Source organism: Scophthalmus maximus, chromosome 4 (genome assembly GCF_022379125.1).
Source record: "Scophthalmus maximus strain ysfricsl-2021 chromosome 4, ASM2237912v1, whole genome shotgun sequence".
Lineage (NCBI taxonomy): Eukaryota > Metazoa > Chordata > Actinopteri > Pleuronectiformes > Scophthalmidae > Scophthalmus > Scophthalmus maximus.
Genome location: NC_061518.1, coordinates 24,085,791 through 24,111,777, shown reverse-complemented (window position 1 = coordinate 24,111,777; position 25,987 = coordinate 24,085,791). Strand labels below are relative to the sequence as shown.

Below are 25,987 nucleotides of genomic sequence, written 5' to 3'. Positions count from 1 at the left end.
ATTTCTGTTGACACTCGGAAAATATGACAAACTCATCATGGGTCATTTTGTTGCCCCCATAAAGACAATTTGCATAATACGAACAGCCCCAGAAGGCCACATCTCAGGCTCAGCCTGTTCTCTCCAAAAGTAAGAAGAGCACTCCTCTGTGTCTACCAACTATTCATGTAAGTCTATTTTTCTTCATTACGACATGCTTGGGGTATCACTCTGACTGTATTGCAGATCATTTGATGTCAAAACTAAAAATGAATTTGAGCCATTTTGATTTATATGACAAAATTAGAAAAAGTCTAATTTCAAAGATAAAGATTTGGGCTTCAGAGGTAAGACTGTTCAAAACATTTTCCTCCACCATTCAAGGAAATATAGTGAGACTTGAAAAGCCATAGCAGATATGTCTGCTTTTTTAAAATTTGAATGTTTTTGAGGTTTTTGATCTGAGACTGTTGTTGCAGGAGAACTCACCCTTTATTTGTCATTTTCATTATTTGGGAGCGGACTGTGTTCATGGGGGGCAAGAGAGAGAAGGACTCGAGAGGAAAATCTCATTTATACTACAACTGGAAACTGGATAATCTGTTAATATTTGTGAGCGTATGGTTTCAAGCCTCTTACAAAACCGTATACAATAAGAGTTTAATTGTTGAAGCAGAGGTTTCCTCTCCTGTGTGACTCCTCTTTTTGTCTGACCTTACACTAAATGTATCTGTAGCTTGTTTTCTCCACTTTTCATTGATTCCTTTTGTCCCAACATCCAGACGAGGCAAAATGGACAGTATGAGGAAACTGATGTGTTGACTGAACATTGGAGCATGTAAAACTTTTCAAGTAATAACCCAAATTAGCCTCCTGAGACCCGAGCTTTTGTTTGATACGCATTTTCAATTTCTCCTCACTATTTTGGATCAGTAGGACCTGATAAGTATATAAAACTAAGCATTGTCTTTCTACAGTTAGTAGTTTTTGAGAAAAATGACGTCCTCTTAAGGGGACAATCGGTTTATTTTACTACATTAAACAATTAAGTGATTAGATATTTACCTGCTTCTCATGGCCGATACCGATGCAGATGACCGAAAATAATTTCACATTTTTGTATTTTAAAATAAGTTCATCACTGTTGTTTATGCACCCCTAAGGGGAAAAAGGCTCAGATGTAGTGAGCCAAGATGAATTATTTAACATCCCTATCCCAAACATTTGACATGCCTATTGTTAACACAACAAAAACAAAGAATAGTTCTGACCCAAAGGTTCTGACTTCAAATTTCCATTTCTTTTGAGTGAGGAAGATTTCTCTGTATTTGGTTTTCACATAAAAAAAAAGCTTATCAAATATTCTGCGTATAAATTCAAAATAAAATTCAAACGAAATGCACCGATAATCTCAAATCAGACATGTTGGTGTATTAAACACTGAATTAAAGTATTTGAAACAAAAAAAATGAAGTGCATCCCTCCATACAAAAAAAAAGGCATAAAGACAAGCCTATGGCTGCTTCTGCCTACAAAACATTGGCCAAAGGCAAAGATCAACAAACCAAATACCCTTTCATATCTCAGCTCGGAATGTGTGTGTGTGTGTGTGTGTGTGTGTGTGTGTCAGTCAGTCATATCTGGAGAACCGTTCATCTTCTCAGTCTCACTTGTGTGCGGTTCAAGGACCAAGACAGCGCAGTGCTGCACACGCGTCGCGTTCAGTGTTGAATCAACAGCTGATCAGCTGCTAACGAGTAATAATATATAATTGTATAATATAATATAATAATATAATTCTAATATATATTGTAGCGAAACGCTCAATGGGACAGGAGGCTTGTTGGCCAGTGTTAGTTTGACCATAGGACGCAGACCAGCGGCTGCCCGGTGCAGACAGTGAACCTCACGCGAGGAACACGCCCCGCACTTTCCCATAGGGGTGCCTTCACGGAACCCCCGGAAAACACAGTGCTCCCCACGAACGCTCTTGAACTCCCCTAACTGAACGACAGGGTCGCCACACTATATATCGTGCATCCCTAGTTTATTGACAGTTTTTGTGACTGATAAAAAAAAAAGAAATATTCACATTAAAAGATACATACACACAAACTATCATTGGGAAGAAAATGTTATACAGATGTAAAGAAAAAATGTGATGAATGTTACAACAAAAGAAAATACGGTGAACATGTTCATGAATCCGTATTTCAAATGCAACTGATTTTCCATTTTTTCACAATCTGCATCAACTGTAGTTTTCTGCTTCATCTTTTCTGCATTTTCCTTTCATTTGCACATCTCACAGGGCAGAGCGGTAAATTAATATAATATGTTGAATACATATATGTGTCCTGCAACATCCTGAAAAAGAAAATGCATGCTCCTATTTTCTTTTTGCCCAGTGGATGGAAAATAAGGTTCTATAAACACACCAGGGTATGTAAAGGATGAGGGGTATGAAAAAGCTATGAAGCTGTGAAGTATATTTTTACATTTAATATTCACTTACATTAGATATCGCGACACACACACACGCACGCACATCTTGATACTATGAGCCGAGTCCGGCCTTAGCTATTGGTGCTGCGTGTTACGCTGCTCGTCGCTGTAGCTGAGCTTCTGTACTTTTTCAGAGACATCACAAACCACAGCAAGATGAAGACGCCTGTGTGAGTCAAAGCACAGAAAACAGAAAACAGTAAAGTGTTAAAGCGAGCAGATCAGGAGGGTGTCATGCAAATTGCCAAATATTCAAATATTCAAAGTAAAGTAAACACATGTTTGTTTTTTTAAACTGTGCACCATTCATTCTTGACAGTGCATTTGACTTCCAGTAGATACATTTTTTTCCTGTAATCATGTCAGTTTGCAACAGGAGTAAAATGTCCTAACTTTGCATGGTTAATGATCCAGAGAGTTTTTATGATATCCTTGCTCTGCCCTGTACGCGTTCACGGCCAAGTTTAGATTACAGTCCTACTTATTTGGGCATGAACGTGCAGTAATGCAAACACCCGCTGATCAGCTTACAGGAGCTGTTGTTACACACATCTGCGCCTCGTCCTGAATGACACCTGACCAATGCCCCGCGTGTTTACAGAAACGTCCCCGTTTAATTGATGTGCCAGACCTTGCAGTGAGTTCAGGATGCAGAAGGTGTAGAGGCCGGCAACCGTCAGGTAGCCAAACGAGAAAAAGACCAGGCCCCAGGTGATGCCGAGCAGAGTGGAGACCCCCAGCAGGGTGCAGATGTCTCGCTTGGCTCTGTCACGGTCACTCTGCCCATGCTGGAAGGTCCCAGGTGATCAGAAAGTGCCAGTTAGAGACCATGACATGTATATAGTCTGGTAGAGTGGACACCAAAACGTAATCTAGCTTTGTCTTTTAATGTTGTAGCCTTTGCTTGAGTTCTTTTTAATAAAAAGAAAACAACTGTAACATCACACAGACATGCGTATTCAGAGCCTTCGCTCAGTACTTCACACACCTCTGGCAGGGAATAAACCTCGAGACGTCTTGGGTATGACCTGACAAGCTTTGCACGCCTGGATTTGGGGATTTTTCTTTGCATCTCCTGCGAAACTCTGGTCTGTTTAGATGGGGATCGTCGGTCTACAGCCATTTTTCCTGTCTCTCCAGAGATGTGCGATTGGGTTCAAGTCACAGCTCCGGTTGGGCCGCTCCTCAACTATACCAGGAGGATATTGGGCAGGTGATGAGTGGTGTCTGGTTCCCAGACATAACACTTGGAATTGAGGCCAAACAGTCCAATCTGGCTTTCATGAGACCAGAGAATCTTCTTTCTTTCCTTCAATCTGGACATTCTTGATTATTTCATTGAAGAGAGGCTTCTGTCGAGCCGCCATCTTCACAGGATCTCTGGGGCTCGGCCAGAGTGACCATCGGGTTCTTGGTCTGCCCTCGTACCAATGGCCCATTGCTCAGTTTGGCAAAGGGTCTGAATACTTGTGTCAATGTGATATTTCAGTTTTCCCTTTTATAATAAGTGTTATCATTTATCATTCGTTTTATCATGAGGCTGCTACATAACAAAATGTGAAAACAAAACAATGGGGGTCCTAATGCTGTCTGAATGCACCGTATACGGTCGGGTAAGCACATGGGCTTGACCAGTTAAAAGTTTTTCCAGTTTTATTGAAATATGAGAAGTCTAGCAAATAAACATGCCAACGATACAAAAAAAAGTAAATTCCATAGAAGCAAAAGACAGCGCAGATGGACACGTACCTCTTTGATAGGCCGGAGACTCATAACACGTATGACTGTCACCCCAAACATGATCATGTTAAAGATGAACACCAAGCCAAATGCTCCCACTGTGGTCACGACCTTTACTGTGTCATTGGTTATATAGCATCTGCAAAGAGAAGCACGTGTGGGAGTAGGAATCGCAATTTAATCTCACAGTCAGTGCAAAATCTAACTTTTTCTGTGATCAAAAATCTCAATTCAGTTGTTTAAAGATTTTGTTAGATACAGGAAGAAATATCCCTGAGTGTGTCGGGATTCAGTGTTTTTGACTTTAGGAAATTCAGCCGTTTGCTGACTTGGGGTCTGTTGACCATGAAATGGAGTATGTCAGCACATTACAGCCATTCTTTCTTAGCATTTTTAAAAAACATTGTGACTGTGAATTGGAGGTCGAATACATGTCAAATGTATACCGTTAAATTACATCTGAGTGCTTGCAAATTCGTCCCGCTTCTCCCTTACATTAAAGTGCTATTGGGGTTAGATGAGTCCAGGGCAACACGACCATATGCTCCTCTGTCTATGACGGCCACCAGGGACACGATGACTGCAGGAATACCTGCAGGCAACACAAGGATGGTCTTGATTTCTTCTAGTCGCTCAAAACTTTTGATTGTGCAGGTCCCGGAGCCTTGGTGACTCTTACTCACCCCATCCCACCACACTGAGTTTGAGCAGGTATCTCTTGACATAGATATTGAAGACTCGCACTAGTAGGATGTAGACGTGGAACCCCTCCAACGCCATCCAGGCGAAAGTGGCCAGCAGGGAGTAGTGAAGGGAAAGAGCCATGTAAATGCAAAGCCCAGTGGAGGCCTGCGCCGCCACTGTCTGGCTGGGGAGGAAGTGCAGGTTGAGGAGGATCAGGGCAACGGCCAGACTGATGTGGATCTTCATGGAGACATCTGCCCTGACCGTTCTGTCAAACAGAGGAGAACTGATTGTGCACAGACATGGCACGGTAGCAATGCAACTGCTGTAGAAAGGAAGTGGCAAGAAAGGAAGGAGAGCACATTGCATTTTAAAGTAGAGGCAACAAATGTACAAGTATTAAAGGGGCAGCAAAGCAAGAAAAAGGTGAAACGGGGGAGGAAGAAGAGAGTTGAGGAACTGAAGAAGGGAGTGGGGACAGAGGGATGCAGCTATAACTAAACACATTTCAAAGAGGACCATAGATTTGAGGTTAAAAGAGATGAGGGACAATGAAAGGTGAGGAGATTAATACACCAGGGAAGAACATGCAACCTGTTTGTGATGAAGATGAAAACAGCGGTGACCAGGGCAAAGAGAGAAAGACCACAGCCAATCTGACTGATGTATGTCAGGATCTCCTGGTCTCTAGGGGAGATGGAAGCAGACACCTGTGGAGAAAGTACACCAGATAATATGTATCTTGATATGTTCTGATTTAAATTGTAATATGCGGTTAGGAAAACACTCAACGTGGGGCATGTATTTCAAATACTGCACCTAGGTGCTTTGAGTATTTCCATTTAAATACATTTTTAAATTAAATACAAATGATTTACTTTTTTTATTCTAATACCTTTGCCTCACTTGTTATTCTGGATATTAAGATTAACATGCAAAATCTACAATAGGCTTTTAAGTTATTTTCCAATATATAATAAGTAGAATATACTGTAAATACAGTATAAAGAGCACGATGCACCCCACGGATTTCACTTTTGAGACTTTCAATACAATGGCATACCTTTTGATTTGCAGCCAAAAATTTCACGTCTAACGTCAGGGAAATTTTGAATGGAAGATTACAAGTAATTGAACTTTACATTGTGGTATTTCCACTAGCAATTAGTCACTGTGTAGAATTGTTTTCTTTTTTTTCTTAACTCTTTCGCCATCTAGTAGTAGCATGAAAAGTGACACTGTGGTAAAGCAAAATGCAGAGCAGTGCACCATGAGTGCACCAGAAAGCAGTGTGCAATGACATGTAATAACATCCTGTCGTTGTCATATTCAACTGTTCATATATCCTCAATTTATGCATGTGTGTGTGTGATTATAGTTGTTCAGCTTGTTATTGTTACTGTACAGTAGATGTGTTCTCTGCCACTTTATTACTACATGAGTACTGGAGTCAAACTGTTAAATGTACTCAGCCAAATGAAGTTGATTCTGACTGCCGTTCAGATTATAACGATTCTATTTTTAGATAGTGTGGGAGGTCGTGTTGAAGGGTTACCCGGTAAAGGTATGTTTGTATGCAGTCTTAATGAGGTACTCTCTACGCTTCTATACTTTTGCATGACACAAAAGGTCGGCCCTACCACGAGCACACCGAAGTATGTGAGGTGGTCACAGGAGCAGGTGATGTGACCCTGACCTCTTTCCCACAGGGTTAGGCAGCCGTCCCTGCTATATCCTGGCAAAGTCAAACACAGTCACACAGACCAGTTTATGCATATGATGATGTCACAATCTGAGCTGCAGTGAGTCGGCGCACTCTGCTGGACATGGGTGACACCACAAAGAATCCAACTCATCATCCCCACAGCGAAAAGAAATTATTGTTTTGATCGTTATTGTTTACTCACCTTTTCGTGAAAAATTATAGAACACACACGTTGGTTCTTGCGTCTCCTTCGACACAATGACATACCAGGTTCACATTGGGTTATTGCATTAGGTTAGTATTCATGACTTTTACTCACATACACAAACACACTAATATATGCAGTATTCAATAATGAGACAAGAATATAAGATTACGGTATATTAAATATGAGAATAGAGGTGATAGTTACATTAATGGCCTTAGTAACAACCATGGTGATGTTGACGCGCTCCTGTAGTCCTGAAATAGTCTTGCCGTGCACATAAAGGCCAACCAGTCTGTTCTCATACAGGTCATCTGCGGCTGCCAGTGTCTACAGTACAACATACATTCGGTGAGATCGACAGTTCAGCCACGACAGTTATTGTGTTAAGTCTGATCCAGTGTCAAAAAGCAAAAAAAGCCGCCCTGCGATCTTGTCACACTGCTTGATATCATCTGTCATCTTCATTCTGATGCAAAGTTGTGGCTTTACTGGTGTAGCCTACACACTTTCCTTCGTTAGAATTTTGAAGGGTGAGGAACAGGAGCCGTTTCTTCCCTTACTGTCTCACTACAACATTGCATTTTGGGACTTTTGTCATTTTGTCACAAGCCGACATCCCTTTCCCTTTTTGTGAGAGATTTCCTGCCTGTGTGAACATTTATTCAAAAATGATGACCGTGAGAGCCCAACAACAGTTTATGTGTGAAACAAATACTGTGTTTCTTCCTGTTGCAATAGCAGCTGTAGGTTTTCCTTTGTACATTTGGCCAAACAAAATAGAAAGAAAAAAAACTATTAAAAAAAGAACTGTACTACTATTTCATGAAATCAAACCATGAAATACAACAATGTGGATCATTTTATCAGCACTTTGATTAATGAAACAAAAGTGCTGCAATTTGGGTTAAGCTGAGGCTAAAATATCATATATCATATTTTAGAGGTCAGGGCCACATCTAAAACATTTTGAACGGTGGGCCGTGTGACAATGCAGGCTTAGAGGAGAGTATCTCTGTGTCTTCGTAATCAAGAGCAACGGGGGAAACTTAACTTACTACAACTAAGCCAAACAAGACACACGTTTGGTTCCATTTTAAAACCAATAATATCATTTTTTTAAAACCAGACAAAACACAGAGGGATTTTTTAAACCTTGCTGAGGGGACACTTGGGCTCAAAAAAAGCCGTTCAGATTATTTTCAACTTCATTTTCCATAAATTAATTAAATTCTCTGACCCCATTCCCTTCTGGCCAGGTAAGCAAGCAAAACGCAATGGTGTTGTCTGATCCAACGTCCAACTCTCTGGGCAGTCGAACGCTCACTGTGCTGTTGGGGACAGTGTTTTTGTCGTTCGCCTGTAGAACAGAGGCACAGCGTCAAAAGCGTGAAGTCAAATACTGTGTCAAACTAATATCTGTCACAGAATAATGGGGGGGGGGATGTAATTAATTCTGATAGGTTGAGAAATTTAAATAAGAACCGTAAGCCAAATTTCACTAAAGACCAGTGGCAACCTCGTGGTGGCGCTAGAGAAAGGATTCAGGGGATCGCCCGAGCGCAATTCATCATATGGAAACCAAGAATGTGTGCGCAAAATTTCACCTGCCCGCCCATCCAGTACAGTTGTTGATGGCTAAACGTCAACCAGCAAATTCGACATGTGATCGTTCTGACTTTAACTCTTCAAACCAGACCGACACGTCCTTACCTCACTCTGACTGCCATAAAATTCGAGGCCTTTGAAGGGGCCTTTGGGCTTCTGAAGAAGAGCCACCAAGTGACTGAGAGAGATGATCATCGTTTCATTCACTTCCACTTGGTCCAGAAGCTCCTCTAGACTCTTCACAGTTCTTGTCAGAAAAGAACAAAGAAGCATAATGTCATTCTGAGTTAAAACTGTTTTCCTTAAATCCTTACATAATCAAATTCTAGATCCCAAAATGCCTTAATCTAAAACTACATTTCAACCTCAACCCATGTGCAGCATCAATCAGACTTTATTTATATTGCGCTTTTATGCACAGGTATATATATAAGTATTTTGAAAAAAAATATTAATAATAAACACAAATAAACATACGCAATATAAATATTAAAGAGCTTTTCATGAAAAGAATGATAAATAATATATAGTATATACTAAAAATGATTACTCAAAAACGTCATCGCTGCTCCCTTTCTTTACAAAGCTGTTTACGTCCGCCATAGAACGCTTGACATCCGAAGCTGTAGATGAAAAAAATGTGTTACTTTTTTCGTTAGCGTATGTTAAGATTGTGTGCATGTGTATGTGTGTGTGTCTATAGGCTGACCTGGTATTTTATTTTTTTTTCTTTGATTTACGTTGTTATTCTTCAATTGGCTTTGATTTGGATTGTGATGTTCAGAGCCAGGTTTACCAGGATGTTTACAGGTGATGTCAAAGGACATCAAATACAGGAGCAGCCACCAGAAGAGCCACCAGTTACTCCTGTGAAGTGAAGAAGGTTAATGTAAAATGAAAGCCTGCCTTTGACTTTTTTTTTTCTTACAAGACATATGTCATGGACTCATTAATCAGTAGAAGAAAAAGTGACACGCCATCCAAGCAAACGTTGCCTCAAAATATCACAGTTGATGAGTATCAGCCAGGGGCCTTCTGCATTTCAGACAATGCATTAATTCAGGGCAGCGTACAGCAGACCACACGCAACAGAGACAAGCCAAGTTCCTCCGCAAAATATAGATTTAATATAGAGAATGAGGATACACAAATACCAACGTTGTGTCATGCATCAAAATTCAGATAATATAAGATTTAGAAGTAAAACTATTAAGAGGCATTGCTGCCTTTTCGACGTATGGCAAAGGAATAGACATGACATCTGACTTCAACCTTGAAGAAAACATAGTTTTTTATATGCATATATCATTTCCAAGTCATTTTCATGCAGTTAAAGAACCAACACATATCTTGTTAAATGTTAGTGTCTGAGCCAAAGAGGATCAAAGCATAGCTCACCTCTGCATGTTGCTGAATGCCTGTGGAAATAATTAACGCAGATGATGTGACAAGAGCTTCATGGGAAGTAGAAAAAAACGAACTAAAGCGGTTAATGAAATAAAAAGAGGAAGCAGACAGAAGGTGAACAAAAGGATCACTCTCTTGCCTCTGAATCCTACAGTAAATATTTTCTCACAAAGATTATACTCAACTTTAGACACCGCACATATATTTTGTAGACACATTCAGCATTCGTTGATGGTTCTGCGTAGAAGCCAGTTGATCGCAGCAGTCCATCGCTCCATATACTGCTCATCACTTTTACATAGGTTCATGGCTGCATGTCTCTGCTCCCGCCAACCGAGGGGAGTAGCACACTGAAAAAAAATCAAATGAAGCAAGGCGAGAGTTCAAAGGAAACATTTCATTCTCCAATTCGTATATATTGTATATACATATATCTTTCCACTGTGTGATTACGAGGATGAAGTTTGAAACCAAAATTGGGAAGAATCAGTCATTTGAAAGATGTACCGTAACGATTTATGGGTTAAACAAATGTTTTGTTCCACATGAAAATCTCCCATCCTGTTTTCGCAAAATAAAAAATCGTGCAATTCTCACGCCCAGACGTTCAATCGCTCAGTCGTGACTTTCAATGTAGAGGAAACAAGTCCAAATGCACACAAAAGGCCTGAGTCGTCTGTCTGGCCCATTTGACTTGACGAAGAGGAGTTTGGAGCTGGCATCCACCTGTTAAGTTATAAGACAGAGACCCATACGGTTTATGGAGCCACCTGTATCTTGTGGCACATTTTTTCTCCGTAAAAACTCCTTGAACCGATTAATCGGTTATCAAAATAGTTGGCGATGAAATGAGTAGTCGATGACTAATGGTAATAATCGACTAATCGTTGCAGCTCTATAGTTTAGTAACCTGATTTGATGGCAGGGATCAGCCAATCAACGCCGCTTATCATCACATGGTAAGGATAAGCCAATCGGTGCTTTGGGTTTAAGTTTTAGTTTTGCCTGCCTGCAAACATGCGCTGGCGGCCATATTTGGATTAGTTTGTAGTGGCGGTAAGTGGATGAGAGTGAAAGCATCTGGTGTCCATCACATTGGGGGTTTGCCATCCGTGACCCATTCATGTTTGTGTGCGTTCAGTAAGTAATATTACACACGGTACCAGTCTGTAGTCCCCCATATAAGCTTGAGCTTGTTTATTTCAACATAAAGATCCCACGCTAACACACTTTGGAAGTTCAACTGCCCGGTTTCTCAATGTCATCACTACAAATTTGTTCTGAGTTCATCTTTTTGCTCCTTCCGAACGAAAAGGAACTGGATGTCTTAGCAGTTTTCGGTTCCATGTTTTCACTTCTGAGGAGTTTACGAAGGGAATTGTGAAGTACGTTAGAATTTTGGACCACTTAGGTTGGGGCAGTATGGTGGTGCAGTGGTTACCAGTGACGCCATCACAGCAATAAGGTTCTGGGTTGGAACTTGAAGGCTGGCGGGGCCTCTTTGTGTGCAGTTTACATGCTCTCCCTGTGTCTGTGTGGGTTTCCTCTCGGTGCTTAAAGGAATCATATAATGCTCATATTCAGGTTCATGATTCCTGCGACCCTGCGACCTCATATGGGGACATGACATTTAGGGTTGTCTGCACCTTATACTTCATTCTGCTTACCTTAGACCTGTTGTCCTCGGTGGTAGACACTTTGTGGTGCCCTCTAGTGGTTGCAATATCACACTTTGCTAGGGGTTCACGATATATATTGGTTCGATAGATTATCGGGCCGATAATGGGAATTTTATACTATCGTTTCTCCATTGGATAATGATATTAAAGCAGAAAAATAGTCCGAGAGTGTGTTATAATGAAATGATTCTTTTCTCCGGCGTGCATCTAGTCCAGCTGTGGCGAAACCGCTGCTCACAAGCGACACAGGCTGCTCGTGTGTGGCTCGTGTGTGTGTTTAGCCCCGTTAGCAACCGTTAGCAGAGCAGCTCTCAGTCTGCAGCTTGCTCCGCTCACGTTCTGCGTTCACACGCGAGGATAACAAACTGTTTCGATTGAGGGATGCACTTAATTGTTTGGTTTAATTACTTTAATACAGTGTTTAATACACCAACATGTCTATTTGATAAGCTTTGTTATGTGAAAGCCAAAGTATAGAAAAACCTTCCTCACTCAAAATTAATGGAAATTTGAATTCAGAACCTTTGGGTCAGAACTGTTCTTTGTTTTTGTTGTGTTAACAATAGGGATGTTAAATAATTCATCTTGGCTCACTACATCTGAGCGTTTTTACCCTCATTGGGGCCTAAACTACAGATATGAACTTATTTTTATAATCCAAAAATGAAAAATTATTATCGGTATTGGTATCAGCCATGTGAAGCAGGTAAATATCGGTTATTGGAAAAAATCCATATCGTGCATCCCTACAATAAACCTAATATACAACCAGAGCAGATGGAAACGTCAGTCTTTACATGACATCACATTTCTGTTGACACTCGAAAAATATGACAAACTCATCTCTGGTCATTTTGTTGCCCTCATACAGCCCCAGAAGGCCACATCACTGACTATTCATGAAAGTCTTTTTTTCTTCATTACGACATGCTTGGGGTATCACTCTGATTGTATTAAAGATCATTTGTTGTCAAAACAAAAAATGAAATTGAGCCATTTTGATTAATTTGACAAAATTTGAAAAAAGTCTAATTTCAAAGATAAAGATTTGGGCTTCAGAGGTAAGACTGTTCAAAACATTTTCCTCCACCGTTCAAGGAAATATAGTGAGACTTGAAAAGCCATAGCAGATATGTTTGCCTTTTTAAAATTTTTATGTTTTTGAGGTTTGGATCTGAGACTGTTGTTGCAGGAGAACTCACCCTTTATTTGTTATATTCATTATTTGGGAGCGGACTGTGTTCATGGGGGGCAAGAGAGAGAAGGACTCGAGAGGAAAATCTCATTTATACTACAACTGGAAACTGGATAATCTGTTAATATTTGTGAGCGTTTGGTTTCAAGCCTCTTACAAAACCGTATACAATAAGAGTTTAATTGTTGAAGCAGAGGTTTCCTCTCCTGTGTGACTCCTCTTTTTGTCTGACCTTACACTAAATGTATCTGTAGCTTGTTTTCTCCACTTTTCATTGATTCCTTTCGTCCCAACATTCAGACGAGGCACAATGGTTCCCTTGCTGCTGATAGTGCTGCTGCTGCCCGAATCGCTGGCTGATCAAGGTAGGACTAGGTTGTATTGGTTGAGGTTTTGGTTTAGCAAAGAAAGAGTGATGCATCTGTTCAAATGTGGCAGAAATTAGGTATAACTTATTTAATGATTTATATTTTTGGTGTTTATTTTCATTTGCCACGATCCTAAAGGAACAAATGTCAAATGGAACCCGTCCTACTTTCGTTGGATTGTTTTTTAATGTAATTTTTTTTTAATGAACTATTAAGAGCTTTTTACTTGTTCTGTATAATCCGGGTGCAATAATATAAAGCTTATCACTTGAGGGTCGTGGGGTGCTGGAGCCAATCCCAGCTGACATTGGGCGAGAGGCGGGGCTACAGCAGCATATTGCAGGGCTGACAACAGCTGTCCATAATCACAGCATTCTGAATTTAACCCAAATGAGACACATAATGATTTACTCAGTCTTTCCCTTTCCTCTAGTGTGTCGTATAAGTTTTTTGTGTACGCGAAGGGTCTGCAAATTTTTTAAAAGCCCATAGTCCACAGTAAAGGGAGCCCCTCTCCCCGACAGAAAACACTGCTCCTGGAGCAGTCAGGGGTCCGGCCGATACTTCTGTAACACTGTGAGTCACCATGTTAGGGAAATGCATAAATCATGTCAAGCGGGCTAGTATGGCACAACTACAGCAGAGCCGAGTAAAGCCAGAGAACTCCCTTACACACGCTGGAAGCGGTTGACCAATCACAACAAAGTGGAGCCAGCTGACCAATCAGTGCAGACTGGGCTTTATCGGGAGGGGGTCTTAAAGAGACATGAGCTCAAACCGAGACTGGAGAGAGGAGCTGCAGCGATTGGACTGTATGAGGAAACTGATGTGTTGACTGAACACTGGAGCATGTAAAACTTTTCAAGTAATAACCCAAATTAGCCTCCTGAGACCCGAACTTTTGTTTAATATGCATTTTCAATTAGTCACTGTTTTGGATTAGTAGGACGTGATAAGTATAAAAAAACTAAGCATTGTCTGTCTACAGTTAGTCGTTTTTGAGAAAAATTATGTCCTCTCAAGGGGACAGTCGGTTTATTTTACGATATAAAACAATTAAGTGATTAGGGGTTAACCACCTGCAAAACATCTGTGTTCACTTTTTAAGCATAGGAACAGATTACAGTCATCTGTTGGTGACGAAGTATGAAACAGTTATAGGACTGAGACGTGGGGTACTGGAGTGACATGATGTTTATTGCCTTGTTGCGCATGGAGTGCGTTCTCTTCCTCTACATGTACAACATCAGAGTCACACTTGGACAAGTATGCCTGGGCCACTGTCAGTTGAAACTCAGCATCAGCATCCGAACTGTCCACTTCTTGGTGCGGACACTCATTCGGTAGTAACTCATCATCCTGTCTACCATGTCAACCCCATCTTTTCCAAATTCTGGCTCATCACGGGTGTCAGTGCTTTTACCATGCTGATGTTTACACATAGGTATACTGGATCTCTGCGCATGCATGCATGTGGACTGGGTTGTGGCTCACCATCATCACTTCTTTGCTCATCAGATTCGGGTGAATCAGGGAGAGTGTCTTTATGACCTTTAGATGTATGCGGATGGGGTTGTTGTTCACTGTCACTATCATCACTGCTCTGCTGATCAGAATTTGATGAATCAGGTGAAATGTAGTATTCATCACTTGGTAGTTCCACACCAGGATCATCAGCAAGCCATCAGCAAAAATCTTTTTCCTTACTTTCACACTTTGACTATGCATGAGCGATAAGAAAGTCCCAATGTCCTCAAACGAGTACTTCCTACTATTACTTTTGTTAGAATGTGTCAAATTTGTTTTGCATATCAAACTCCAAATGTGATTTAGCATAAATAATTAAGTTTCAACCATAAAATTTGATGAGGCTTTGTACCTCGTCGACTTTTCTCTCTGGATCGACTGAAGAACAACTTGGCTGAGTTGCCTGCCATCTTGTTTTTACACTGATTGGTATAATGTGATATAGCAACCACTAGAGGGCACCACAAAGTGTCTACCACCGAGGACAACAGGTCTAAGGTAAGCAGAATGAAGTATAAGGTGCAGACAACCCTAAATGTCATGTCCCCATATGAGGACACAGGGTCGCAGGAATCATGAACCTGAATATGAGCATTATATGATTCCTTTAAGCTTCAGAGAAAACCCACACAGACACAGGGAGAACATGTAAACTGCACAAAGAGGCCCCGCCAGCCTTCAAGTTCCAACCCAGAACCTTATTGCTGTGATGACTGCACCACCATACTGCGTGCTCTATTGAAGGTTACTTTTTTACACACAACGAGACAGCCACTAAACTATTAATAAGTAATTTCTTGTGTCACTGTGATTGACGGTACCATCGGATGCAGTGATACAGTTGCATTTGCTTTCCGTCCCCCGTGTTTCTGTTCCGTTTCAGTTTGCATCAACATTTCGAATGGTTACGACATGAACATCACCATAACGAACGGGACCCTCCTCGAATCGCTGACCAGTGATGTGAAATGCGAGGTGGGTGGACGTCCCTGCGTCTTCCAGTGCACGTTCAACGGCATGTGGTGGTTCAACGGATCGTCCGTCTGCCTGCCAGCCGAAGTGACAGGATCTCTTCCCATGGTCGTCTACATCATACAGCCGTGTAAGTCAACTGCCTCTGTAAATACAGGTCTACTGTATCACATGAAACACACATCAATCTCCGATCGGGTCGGAGAGTGTTCAGAGGTCCGGCTGGCTGATTTGTATGGATGAAAATCAGCCCCGTGTCCTCACATCTAATGTCTGAGTCTCGTGTTTCTTCTCAGACAGCAATTGTACCTTGAACTTGTGCGCGCCCAGCATCATCTTGCCACAGATTCAGTCCCTGGACAGTAACTGCTCCCTCCAGAGACAAATGATGGAACTCCTATGCATAAGAGACACATGTCCGCAGCTCTTCAGCAGCGACCATCAAATGAAGAAGGCCTTTATGAAGTAAGTCTGCTGCTCTGCGTGCTGCTGAATACTGTAGCTTCACATTGTTCTCTGTACTATCTATCTATATATCTCTATCTATCTATCTATCTCTATATTCAATTCAATTTCAATTCAATTTTACATCAACATCACATTGTCTCAAGGCGCTATCTCTATATCTATCTCTCTATCTATCTATATATGTATATATATCTCTATCTATCTATCTCTCTATCTATATCTATCTCCGTCTGTCAATCTATCTATCTATCTCTATCTATCCCTCTATCTATCTATTTCACTATCTATCTATCTATCTATCTCTGTTTATCTATCTCAATTCAATTTTCTATTTAAAGCAGCTGTATTGGCATGGGAAACACGTTTACATTGCCAAAGCATGTGTCAAAAAACAACTAATAAAAAGTAACAATGTACATACATAATAGCAGTGGGCTAGTTATTTACATATGGAGCTATATATATATGTACACAGGTGGTTAGAGATAAAATAAGATACAATATATAAGTGTAAACATTGCAATAAAAAACTTACAGTAAAAAATAAGTATGAAGTATAAATAAGGAGTGTGTAAACACTGTATACATATGTGCTGTGTATCTACAGAGAATCTGTATACAGGTCAAATGTTCAGTGCAGCACTGTAACAACCTCATACACGAAAGTGGTGGCCTCAAATGCACGACTCAAAGCAGGAGTAATTAAACAAAAGTATTTAACTTGGCAAAGTTCAAACACTTGGTACACTTGACGAAACTATCCTCATGACAGAACAAGACGAACTGGCACAAGACAAAGGGAGACAAGGACTATTTATACATGAGGTAGGGGAAAACAGGTGAAACCAATCAGGGGCGGGGTATATAATCACAATGGCAGGAAATTCACACAAAGGGAGGAAGTCAGGGTCTGAAACGAGAGGGAAAAGGTGAGTACAAAATAAAACAGGAAGTGCACAACAAGACTAGACATGAGTGATTTTAACTTAACATAAAATGCTCCTGACAACAAAGGACTAAACATGAAACACTAAACATGGACATGAATAAAATTAACATACTTGACGAGACACAACAGTACCCCCCCCCCGAGCTCTGGAGGAGTACCCGCCGAGCACTGGCTCAAATCCGGTGACAGCGTCTAACCATGGCATGAGCCAATGGGAACCGTGACCTCATTCTCATTGACCGGGAACAGGGGAGGCTGGTAACCATTGGCGCACTGGAACGGTGACCTGGTTCTGGGAAACAAGGCATCGGAGGCAGGTCTCGAGCTCCTGGTTGAGGCGTTCGCTCTGACCATTGGACTGCGGGTGGTAGCCGGAGGACATGCTGACGGTGGCGCCGAGGAGCTGGCAAAACTCCTTCCAAAAGCGTGAGACAAACTGTGGTCCTCTGTCTGAAACGACATCACTGGGGAAACCATGGATCCTGAAAACATGATTCATCATGACCTCTGCTGTCTCCTTAGCAGAGGGTAACTTGGCCAGAGAAATTAAATGTGCCATCTTTGAGAAGCGGTCAACCACCTTCAGGATGATCGTGTTACCTTTCGAAGGTGGCAGTCCGGTCACAAAGTCCATGGAGATGTGGGACCATGGCCGTTGACGAACAGGCAGCGGGTGAAGCAGGCCCACCTGGGCCCGAGGCAAGGTCTTATTTCGGGCACATACTGGACAGGCCGCCACGTACTCAGAGACTGCTTTTTCCATGGCCGGCCACCAGAACCCGCTGCTTGATCACGTACATGGTTTGCTTGACACCTGGATGGCATGTGAGCATGGAGGTGTGAGCCCAGTGGATTACCTTGGAGCGTAATGACACAGGGACAAACAAACGGTTATGTGGACACCCACTAGGTGCTGGATTCATATCATTTGCCTCCTTCACATCTGCTTCTATCTGCCATGAAACCGCTCCAACCACCCGGTTCCGTGGAAGGATAGTTTCGGGTTCCTTGGCAATATGTTCAGGGTCATAAAGGCGCGACAGAGCATCTGGTTTCGCATTTTGTGAGCCTCGTCGAAAAGATACCATGAAGTTGAACCTGTTAAAGAACAGGGTCCATCTGGCCTAATGTGAATTGAGTCTCTTAGCTTTCTTAATGTATTCCAGGTTCTTATGATCTGTCCATACAAGAAAAGTTGCTCGGCCCCCTCCAACCAGTGCCTCCACTCTTCAAGCGCGGCCTTGACAGCCAACAGTTCTTTGTTCCCCACATCATAATTTCTTTCTGCAGGAGTCAACTTATGCGAAAGATAGACACAAGGGTGCATCCTGTTGTCCTTGGCGGACCTCTGGAACCCCCAAAATCAGCCGATGCTGTGCTGTGTCAAACAAATGAAATTGCATGATGTCTGTGTGTTTGTCATTTAATGTTACCTGAATAGGTTCAGTGCAATGAGTCACTTTAAACAATAAACATCCATCCAAAGCACACGCATTAACAGGATGGGTCAGCGGAACAGGTTTAATCTGGTTCTGTTGGGCTAGATTCCAGTCCATGAGACTTTCGTCGGCCCCCGAGTCAATTAACACCCCCTGAGTTACAGTCTGGTTATTTACGGTAAGTCTTACCGGGGTCAGTGGAGGAGGAGGAAAGGCAGAGGCAAGCCTGCTCACCAGCGCCCTCCTCAAGGCTGGTGCACTCTCTCTCCCTCTTCCGGAGTCTGTTGTCCACCTGAATTGACATGGCTATGATGGCTTCTAGATCCGGGGGAAGCTCTTAGGGCGCTTAATGATCTTTAATGGGTTCTGAGAGTCCATTCATAAAAGCGTCTATTAGAGCTGGTGTGTTCCACCCGCTATCTGCGGCTACAGTCCGGAACTCAATGGCATAATCGACTACTTGACGGTGGCGCTGCTTGATCTGCATGAGGGCCCGAGAGGCTTCCCTGGCAGGTGAGGTGTGATCAAAAATTTTGCTCATGGTATCTCGAAATACTGTGAGTGACTGGCAGATGTTAGAGCCTCTGGACCATTCAGCAGTGGCCCAAGCGGCGGCTCTGCCCGTTAAATGGGACACAATGAACGCCACGTTAGCCTGGTCTGACACAAAAGCTGCCGGGTTGTGCCTAAAGTGCAGGTCGCACTGGACTAAGAAAGTTCTACAGTCACTTGAGTCCCCTGAAAATCTTTCCGGGGAGGCCAAACGCAGAGACGATGGAGCAGCATGGTTCACGGTTGATGCCGCAGCAGGATCCCAGCAGGGGGCGTCGCTGGAGGTGCAGTCCCCAGGTGAGTGAGGACTTGGTAATTGTCCTGCCAGCTGGTGAACTAGAGTGATGACTGAGGCTTGAAACTCCTCCTGACGCTCTGTGAGGTCCTTCACGCCACGGCTCAATGTGCTCAGCTGTGCCTCGTGCTGATGGATCTTGGTGCCCTGTGCAGAGAGGGTGGTTTGGAATTTCTTCGGGTCGGCTGAGTCCATACTTGGCCAGTTCGTTCTGTAACGACCTCAGACACGAAACTGGTGGACTCAAATGCACGACTCACAGCAGGAGCAAATGAACAAAAGCATTTTACTTGGCAAAGTTCAGACAAAACAAAACATCACTCACGAAGAGGAATAAAGTACAAACAACAAAAAGCGCTTGCTTGGAGGATCGAACAATAAAACAAAACCTGATAACATGACAGACTGGCTGGTACGCTTGACGAAACTAACCTCATGACAGAACAAGACGAACTGGCACAAGACAAAGGGAGACAAGGACTATTTATACATGAGGTAGGGGAAAACAGGTGAAACCATGTATATATCTCTACCTCTCTCTCTATCTATCCCTCTATCTATCTATCGCTCAACCCACTATCCAGCTATATCTATCTCTCTCTCTCTCTATCTATCCCTCTATCTATCTCTCTCTCTCTCTATCTATCCCCCTGTCTATCTATCTCACTATCTATTTATCTATCTATCTCTATCTATCTTTTATGACTTTATTTTTTTATTTCTATTTTTTTATTTTTAGTGGATTTGTAAAACAACCCTGATGTTTCTGGTGAATTTTTTTAAATAAAAGTTTTTTTCAAAAATCTAAAATCTCTGTCTATCTATCTATCTATCTCTATCTATCCCTCTATCTATTTATTTCACTATCTATCTATCTATCTATCTATCTATCTCTATCTATCTATCCATCTATCTCATCTCTCTATTTATCCCTCTATCTATCTATCTATCTATCTATCTCTATCTATCTATCCATCTATCTCATCTCTCTATTTATCCCTCTATCTATCTATCTATCTATCTATCTATCTATCTATCTCTCTCTCTATCTATCTGTCCCTCTATCTTTCTATCTATCTATTTCTCTATTTCTCGATATATCTCTACGTAAATCTTTTCGTTCTTGGTTGATTCTGCAGAGTGGAAAAACGCATCATCCTCAACATTATGCAAACCTCCCAGTCAGAGACAGGGGGCTGCACGAATTACGACCTGGGTGGCCTGTCTCTGAATGTGATTAAGATCAGCGAGGTTGGCCTCAACTCCTCTCGAACCAGCTGGATCCCAGTAGAAGCTCCACAGGTACACGAGCCGCGATCAAGTCTAGAAGGAACAGTCCTGACGGTGAACAGGTCAACGTCTTTTGTCCGGCTATTGGCCGACATCATTTGAAGGCTGTGCTCATTCAAAAAAAAGACCAACCTTATGATAAACCCTGATGGTTGTTTTTGTTTTTCATGCTGCTTGATAATCATCTTGTTTATATTCACTATTAGCCGCTGACTCAGAATGAGTCATACGTCTCCGAGATGTGGCTGCCTGTGTCTGCCCTGAAATCCATCCCAGCGGAGGAGAGGGTTATTGGTTTGGCCAGCTACGCGGACCAAAGCCAGTTCCAAGTATATTTCCATATATTTATATTAATCCTTTGTCCTATTTACTTTTGCATGAATCCAAACTGACACGCTTGTGTTTTAATCCATAAATATGTCCCATTAATGATTCTGTATATTTACTTTGGTCATTAAGGGTCTGTTTAGAATTAGATTAAAACATTTTAAATTCATTGTATATGTATACATATATACTATATATATTATAACCATATACCATGTGTATCCTCCGATGATTGTACTGAAATTGTCTCCGTATTAGCATGGACAGGACACCATCGCATCAATGGTTCTCAGGATAGAACTCCTGGAGGGACAACGCCTTCAAAATCTGAGTGTGCCAATCAATATGACTTTCAAGGTTGCCATACACGGATACGTGAATGTAAGTTATTGTTTGAACTGTGGGTCTTTATATATAATATACTTGACTTAATTTGACTTACTTGCTTTTGTATTTTAGTATCTTGTTTTAAAATTACTCAGTGTGAATATATATATATATATATATATATATATATATATTGCCCTTTCTGTCTGTGTAATCAAACGGAATTCTTCTAATGTATCACATAATTGTCGAAATGGCACTGGATAATTATGCTTTTAAAAGGAATGAAAAAAATCAGTTTGACAGGATTTGATCACAGTACCGCGGCGCTGGGGTTTTTCTGTATTTTTTATTTTCTTTAAACCTGTTGGCTAAATGTCTTTAATGGTGCAGTATATACAGTTATGGTTTTTATAGAGAATGTAACTTCAAGGCAGCTCTACTTGTTTGTATTTTCGCAGCCCCACTGGTTACAGTGTCACTATTTTGACGAACATGGTAGGTGAATGCCAGCTTTCTTTTGCTACAAAATAAACAATGAAGCGGCGAGTGTATTTTAGTCGCAGCTTATTTATTCACTGACAATTTGGAGTAGAAAAGAACAGTGTGTTTGACATACATAACAGAAAAACTGCAAGATCAGCAAGTCATCTGGATAATTTAACTTATTGACTTGGTGATTGTTCATCTTTTGCCTGGATTATTATGTATAGAATATATAATTGATGCATTTTTGTACAGTCCCTTAACTCTGTAGTATTAAGTACTTTTGTGTTTACCAGCCATAAACAATCTATTTTCACCTATTTACAACTGGAGGGCTTTCGTACTCGATGTAGTTTGATGCACGTGTGTGTGTATGTGTGTGTGTGTGTGTGTGTGTGTGTGTGTGCGTGTGCGTGTGCGTGTAGCAACAGTTTTGTACATCACACATCACATATATGTCTGCATGGGAAATAAGATACTGCATAAATATAAAAGAGCATTTTTTATGTTGTATGCAAAGACAAGAGAGGTTTTAATGAAAATACTTGCGGTTGGATTTTCATCGCCCTTCAGACAACCAGCAGAACTTGTTTTTTATTTTGTCATGTTCCCAGATAGTCGCTGGAAAACAGATGGATGTCAGACTTTCAACGACAACCAAAGTGACGTCATGTGCAGCTGCAACCACGCAACGCCCTTTGCAATCTTGTTGGTAAGGAGGTACACACTTTCATTTGACTGACATGTTCCCGATGGCACACTAACCCATCCCACCATCCCATTTTTTATTCTTCTTGTCTTTAGATAAGACCTGACCAAATTGACGAAGTCCACTGGAAAATACTGTCACACATCAGTTACATAGGTTGCGGCCTGTCTGCCTTCTTCACTGCTTTGTCCATCGTGATGTATGTCTTCAGACGGTAGGTTTAATAAATGTGCCCTTTGCAGTTCACCGAGCACTTTGTTAGGAACGTCAGACAAATACAGGTCCAACAGAGGATAAACAGAGGAAATAGTTGCATTAGTGGCGTTTAAAAAAAAAAAAAAAAATTAAGATCATAATGCTGCAGTTACATATAAAGACACATCCACAATCCTGTCTGATAATCAGGGCCCACCTATATCTAACTGGCCCTCAGTCATACTTCTGTTCACCTTCTCCCTCTTTTTTTCCCTCAGAAACCACAAAATGGATTACTCCCTTTCCATTCACGTGTCCCTGAGCGGGGCCTTGTTTCTGCTCAATTCAACCTTCCTGCTGACTGAGTGGGGGGCCACGATGGAGCCCGACTGGGTGTGCATATTTCTTGCGGCCTTCATGCATTACTCCCTGCTCTGCTGCTTCACCTGGATGGCCATCGAGGCCCTCCACCTCTACCTCCTGCTGATAAAGGTGTTCAACACCCACTACAAGCAGTACCTGCTCAAACTGTCCCTTCTTGGTTGGGGTGAGTGTTGCCAGGGAAGCCCGCGATGCGAGCGATTTGGCGTACAGTAGCAGAGTGCGATGACTCATGTGATGACAACAATTTAACTTGCAGACTAATAAGGGGAACTTTTTCACGAGGAAACCCCATGATTCCAAAAAGCCTGAAAGCTGCGAAAAACCAGAGGTTAGATTGAGGACATATGGGACACATGTTTTGGCTGTGGATAATATTAATATCTCCACCTTTTCTTTGGTGTCTTTTTCCATATTTGATTTCTGAACACTGGTGCAGGGTAGGATAAGAAACCCCTTGGTTCTGGTGATGGACACCAAAACCATTCAAAAAAATTTGAATTCAACGTTATTCACAAGATTCCACTGACACTGAGTTTTCCTTCCGTTTCTCTTGTCTCTTTTTTTTTGCATACTTGTTTCATTTGATAAAACAAACTTGATTTTTCTGAGTTTCTGAACTGATGAGCTTCTCAGCAGTCTCTGGTGTGTTGGAGCAAATCATAACAGATGGTACTTGGTGGTACGTGGTCGCAAGTGTTAAGGTTTCTATTATGTTTGTAGTAGCGCACAGTGGCTGTTGTGAAAGAATGCATTTTCTACCAAGAGTGGAGTTATGGGAATGCATGTGCGGGCTGGGACAATATCAATGGTATGCCAGTTGTACCACTACAATCTCTTGTCGGATCATCAATTTTCACTGTAAGTATTTTCAGCTCACTACAGTAGGCACATTACAGTAAAGGGAACAGTATTAGTTGACTACACCAAAAACACATTGCACTCACACTGTGAGCACTTGATGCATTAAGACAACTTATCATATTTTACAGTGTACTACTAATACTTTCGTTTTTGACGTGGTTAAGAGGTATGAAAAGTTCCACCGTAATGAGTTCATTAACAAGTCACTGTGTGTGAGTGTGTGTGTGTGTGTATGTGCGTGTGTGTGTGTGTGTGTGTGTGTGTGTGTGTGTGTGTGATTCTCAGGGATCCCTGGTGTATTCGTGTCCGTCGCTGCAGCTGTAAAGGACGTCAGACAGTTTTATGGAGTTACACAAATGAGCATGGCCAACACAAATCAAACTAACGCCATGTGAGTTAACTCGAGGAAGACAACAGTCATGATCCATTTTTAGAAAATCAAACACAATCAATCAACACATTGTCATTTTCGTACGTCTTAAAACAATTTTTTAACCGTTTATATGTGAAATGTCCCGCTTGCCCCGCAGCTGCTGGATCACAGATGACGCCTTCTTCTACACCTCGAACCTGGTGTACTTCACTCTCGTCTTCATCTTCAACTCTGGCATATTGCTGGCAGTGGCCTTGAGCATCTGTAGGACGCAGCACGCGTTCAGGGCCAAATCGAGGCTCGGAGCGGAGGGGGACCTGGATAGCTTGGGTGCATCCTGCAGGAGCGGCCTCACAGTGCTGGGTCTGACCTGCCTGATGGGGACCACCTGGGGTCTGGCCTTCCTGGGCTCGGGATACGTCAACTACTCCATCCTCTACCTTTTCTGCATCCTCAACTCCACACAAGGTCTGCTGTCCGCTTGTGTCATTGAGCTTTTGTTTGGTCTGCACAGCATTTGTCTCCGGGGGCTTTTGCCCCTACGCACATGCTGTCAGACCGATTCAGAAATAGACGGATCTGTTGAGCTCGTCCATAACCAGCGCTTAAACCAACCTTGTGTGTCCCTTTGTCAAGGCTTCTTCGTCTTCCTGTGGGTCTGTCAGTCGGCCAAGATGCAGAGGAAGCAAGACATGGAGGACAGGATGACTTCATCTCCCATGAAGACGTCGGAAGTCAAATCCGATTAGTCTCCATTAGTCAAAATGATAAGAAACTCATGGATGTAGTCAGTGATTGCATACTGCCCAGTTAATCCCCTTCTATGTAACCATAGTGATAGTGAATCTACTGCATGCATCCCTGCTAACAGTGGGTTGAACATTGGAATCAGTTCTTCCATAAAAGCAAAGTTGTTTCCTTCACGGTTGATATTGTGCATGTTTTTGAATAAAGTTAAATGTATCCAAAATGGGAGAATGATCATGTTTTGATTAAATCATATGCAAACTTTGGAAGTAGGATTAGCACTGGTAGAATAGACGGTATTGCATTTTCCAGTAAGCAGAAAACCACAACAGCTGACTCTCAGTCTCTCAGCGGCAGCGGCTCTGAGTTGCCAATCAACTGTTGCCATGGGGAAACGCTAAAGCAAAGTAAATGTGGACAGTTCTGTCCAGAATAAAATGTAAATCTGTGTAGTCAAATGGTGGAAAGAAAGTGAAATAATAATAATGTCTTGAACCTGATTATGGTGGAATTTCATTTGCATAAAATTACCAATGAAAGAATTTTAAAAACAAGCTGAGTTTGCATTTGCATTGTCATTTCCCTACGCTTGTCGCCAACTTTTTAGAACATGATGTCTCGTAGTAGTCTGAGTTTAATTTCCCCAGCGAAGCTGAGTGCGGGTACTTGTTGGCCGTACCTGGCCCTTTTCTTTTTTTCCTTTTCTTGCCTATGTAGGAAAATGGTTACATATGGCTACTTCCTGTTTTCTCAAGGCAAGAGTCGGAGATTCTGATGTTGTAAAATACAGACAACATTTGTCTCTATGAACAACCAATCACATTGTAAGTGGTGGAGATTTACCTTTCTTTCTTTATTTCTTTCTTTCTTTCTTGCTATGTTCAAGAGTCTTTCCAATATCGACATCAGCAGCCTATTTGCATCGATTCAATAATAATAAACCCTTTCGAAAAGACAGCTCATATGAATCATTTCCTGTTCATGTGACAGTTCCATCCCAACATTACCACC

The 25,987-nt window shown here is 41.8% G+C and overlaps 2 protein-coding genes across 3 annotated transcripts; one reads left to right on the top strand and one right to left on the bottom strand.

Moving 5' to 3' along the window:
* The first annotated feature begins 94 nt into the window (after window positions 1-94).
* Window positions 95-25,912, top strand: LOC118302776 (adhesion G-protein coupled receptor G2). Its single transcript, XM_035629205.2, has 14 exons — window positions 95-167; window positions 13,008-13,072; window positions 15,486-15,704; window positions 15,871-16,039; window positions 20,417-20,579; window positions 20,774-20,896; window positions 21,153-21,275; window positions 21,683-21,719; window positions 22,322-22,419; window positions 22,512-22,630; window positions 22,890-23,158; window positions 24,142-24,247; window positions 24,387-24,697; window positions 24,866-25,912. Exons 2-14 carry the CDS (start codon window positions 13,018-13,020, stop codon window positions 24,976-24,978), a joined length of 1,905 nt encoding a protein of 634 aa, XP_035485098.1. The 5' UTR covers window positions 95-167; window positions 13,008-13,017; the 3' UTR covers window positions 24,979-25,912.
* On the bottom strand, window positions 2,467-9,852 carry LOC118302778 (adhesion G-protein coupled receptor G1). 2 transcript variants are annotated; one of them, XM_047331535.1, is made up of 8 exons: window positions 7,026-7,148; window positions 6,549-6,643; window positions 5,503-5,618; window positions 4,908-5,176; window positions 4,720-4,816; window positions 4,234-4,363; window positions 3,116-3,272; window positions 2,467-2,650 (listed from the first exon to the last, which is right to left on the bottom strand). In XM_047331535.1, the coding sequence occupies exons 4-8, from the start codon at window positions 5,152-5,154 to the stop codon at window positions 2,556-2,558; spliced, it is 726 nt and encodes a 241-aa protein (XP_047187491.1). In that variant the 5' UTR covers window positions 5,155-5,176; window positions 5,503-5,618; window positions 6,549-6,643; window positions 7,026-7,148; the 3' UTR covers window positions 2,467-2,555. The 2 variants fall into 2 exon arrangements, 1 of the variants encoding a protein (XP_047187491.1); XR_007030570.1 differs by lacking the exons at window positions 2,467-2,650; window positions 3,116-3,272; window positions 4,234-4,363; window positions 4,720-4,816; window positions 4,908-5,176 and adding exons at window positions 8,059-8,178; window positions 8,532-8,673; window positions 8,977-9,049; window positions 9,136-9,293; window positions 9,825-9,852 and having other exon boundaries at window positions 5,587-5,618.
* Window positions 25,913-25,987: the final 75 nt, after the last annotated feature.

Excerpts from the sequence above, each read along its gene's own strand:
- LOC118302778 (XM_047331535.1), bottom strand. The coding sequence starts at position 5,154 with ATGAAGATCCACATCAGTCTGGCCGTTGCCCTGATCCTCCTCAACCTG. Across the intron at positions 3,273-4,233 it reads GTCTCCGGCCTATCAAAGAG|CATGGGCAGAGTGACCGTGA; the intron begins GTACGTGTCCAT and ends GGGACCTTCCAG. Across the intron at positions 2,651-3,115 it reads CATCCTGAACTCACTGCAAG|GCGTCTTCATCTTGCTGTGG; the intron begins GTCTGGCACATC and ends TGACTCACACAG.
- LOC118302776 (XM_035629205.2), top strand. The coding sequence starts at position 13,018 with ATGGTTCCCTTGCTGCTGATAGTGCTGCTGCTGCCCGAATCGCTGGCT. Across the intron at positions 16,040-20,416 it reads ATGAAGAAGGCCTTTATGAA|AGTGGAAAAACGCATCATCC; the intron begins GTAAGTCTGCTG and ends TTGATTCTGCAG. Across the intron at positions 23,159-24,141 it reads ACTGTCCCTTCTTGGTTGGG|GGATCCCTGGTGTATTCGTG; the intron begins GTGAGTGTTGCC and ends TGTGATTCTCAG.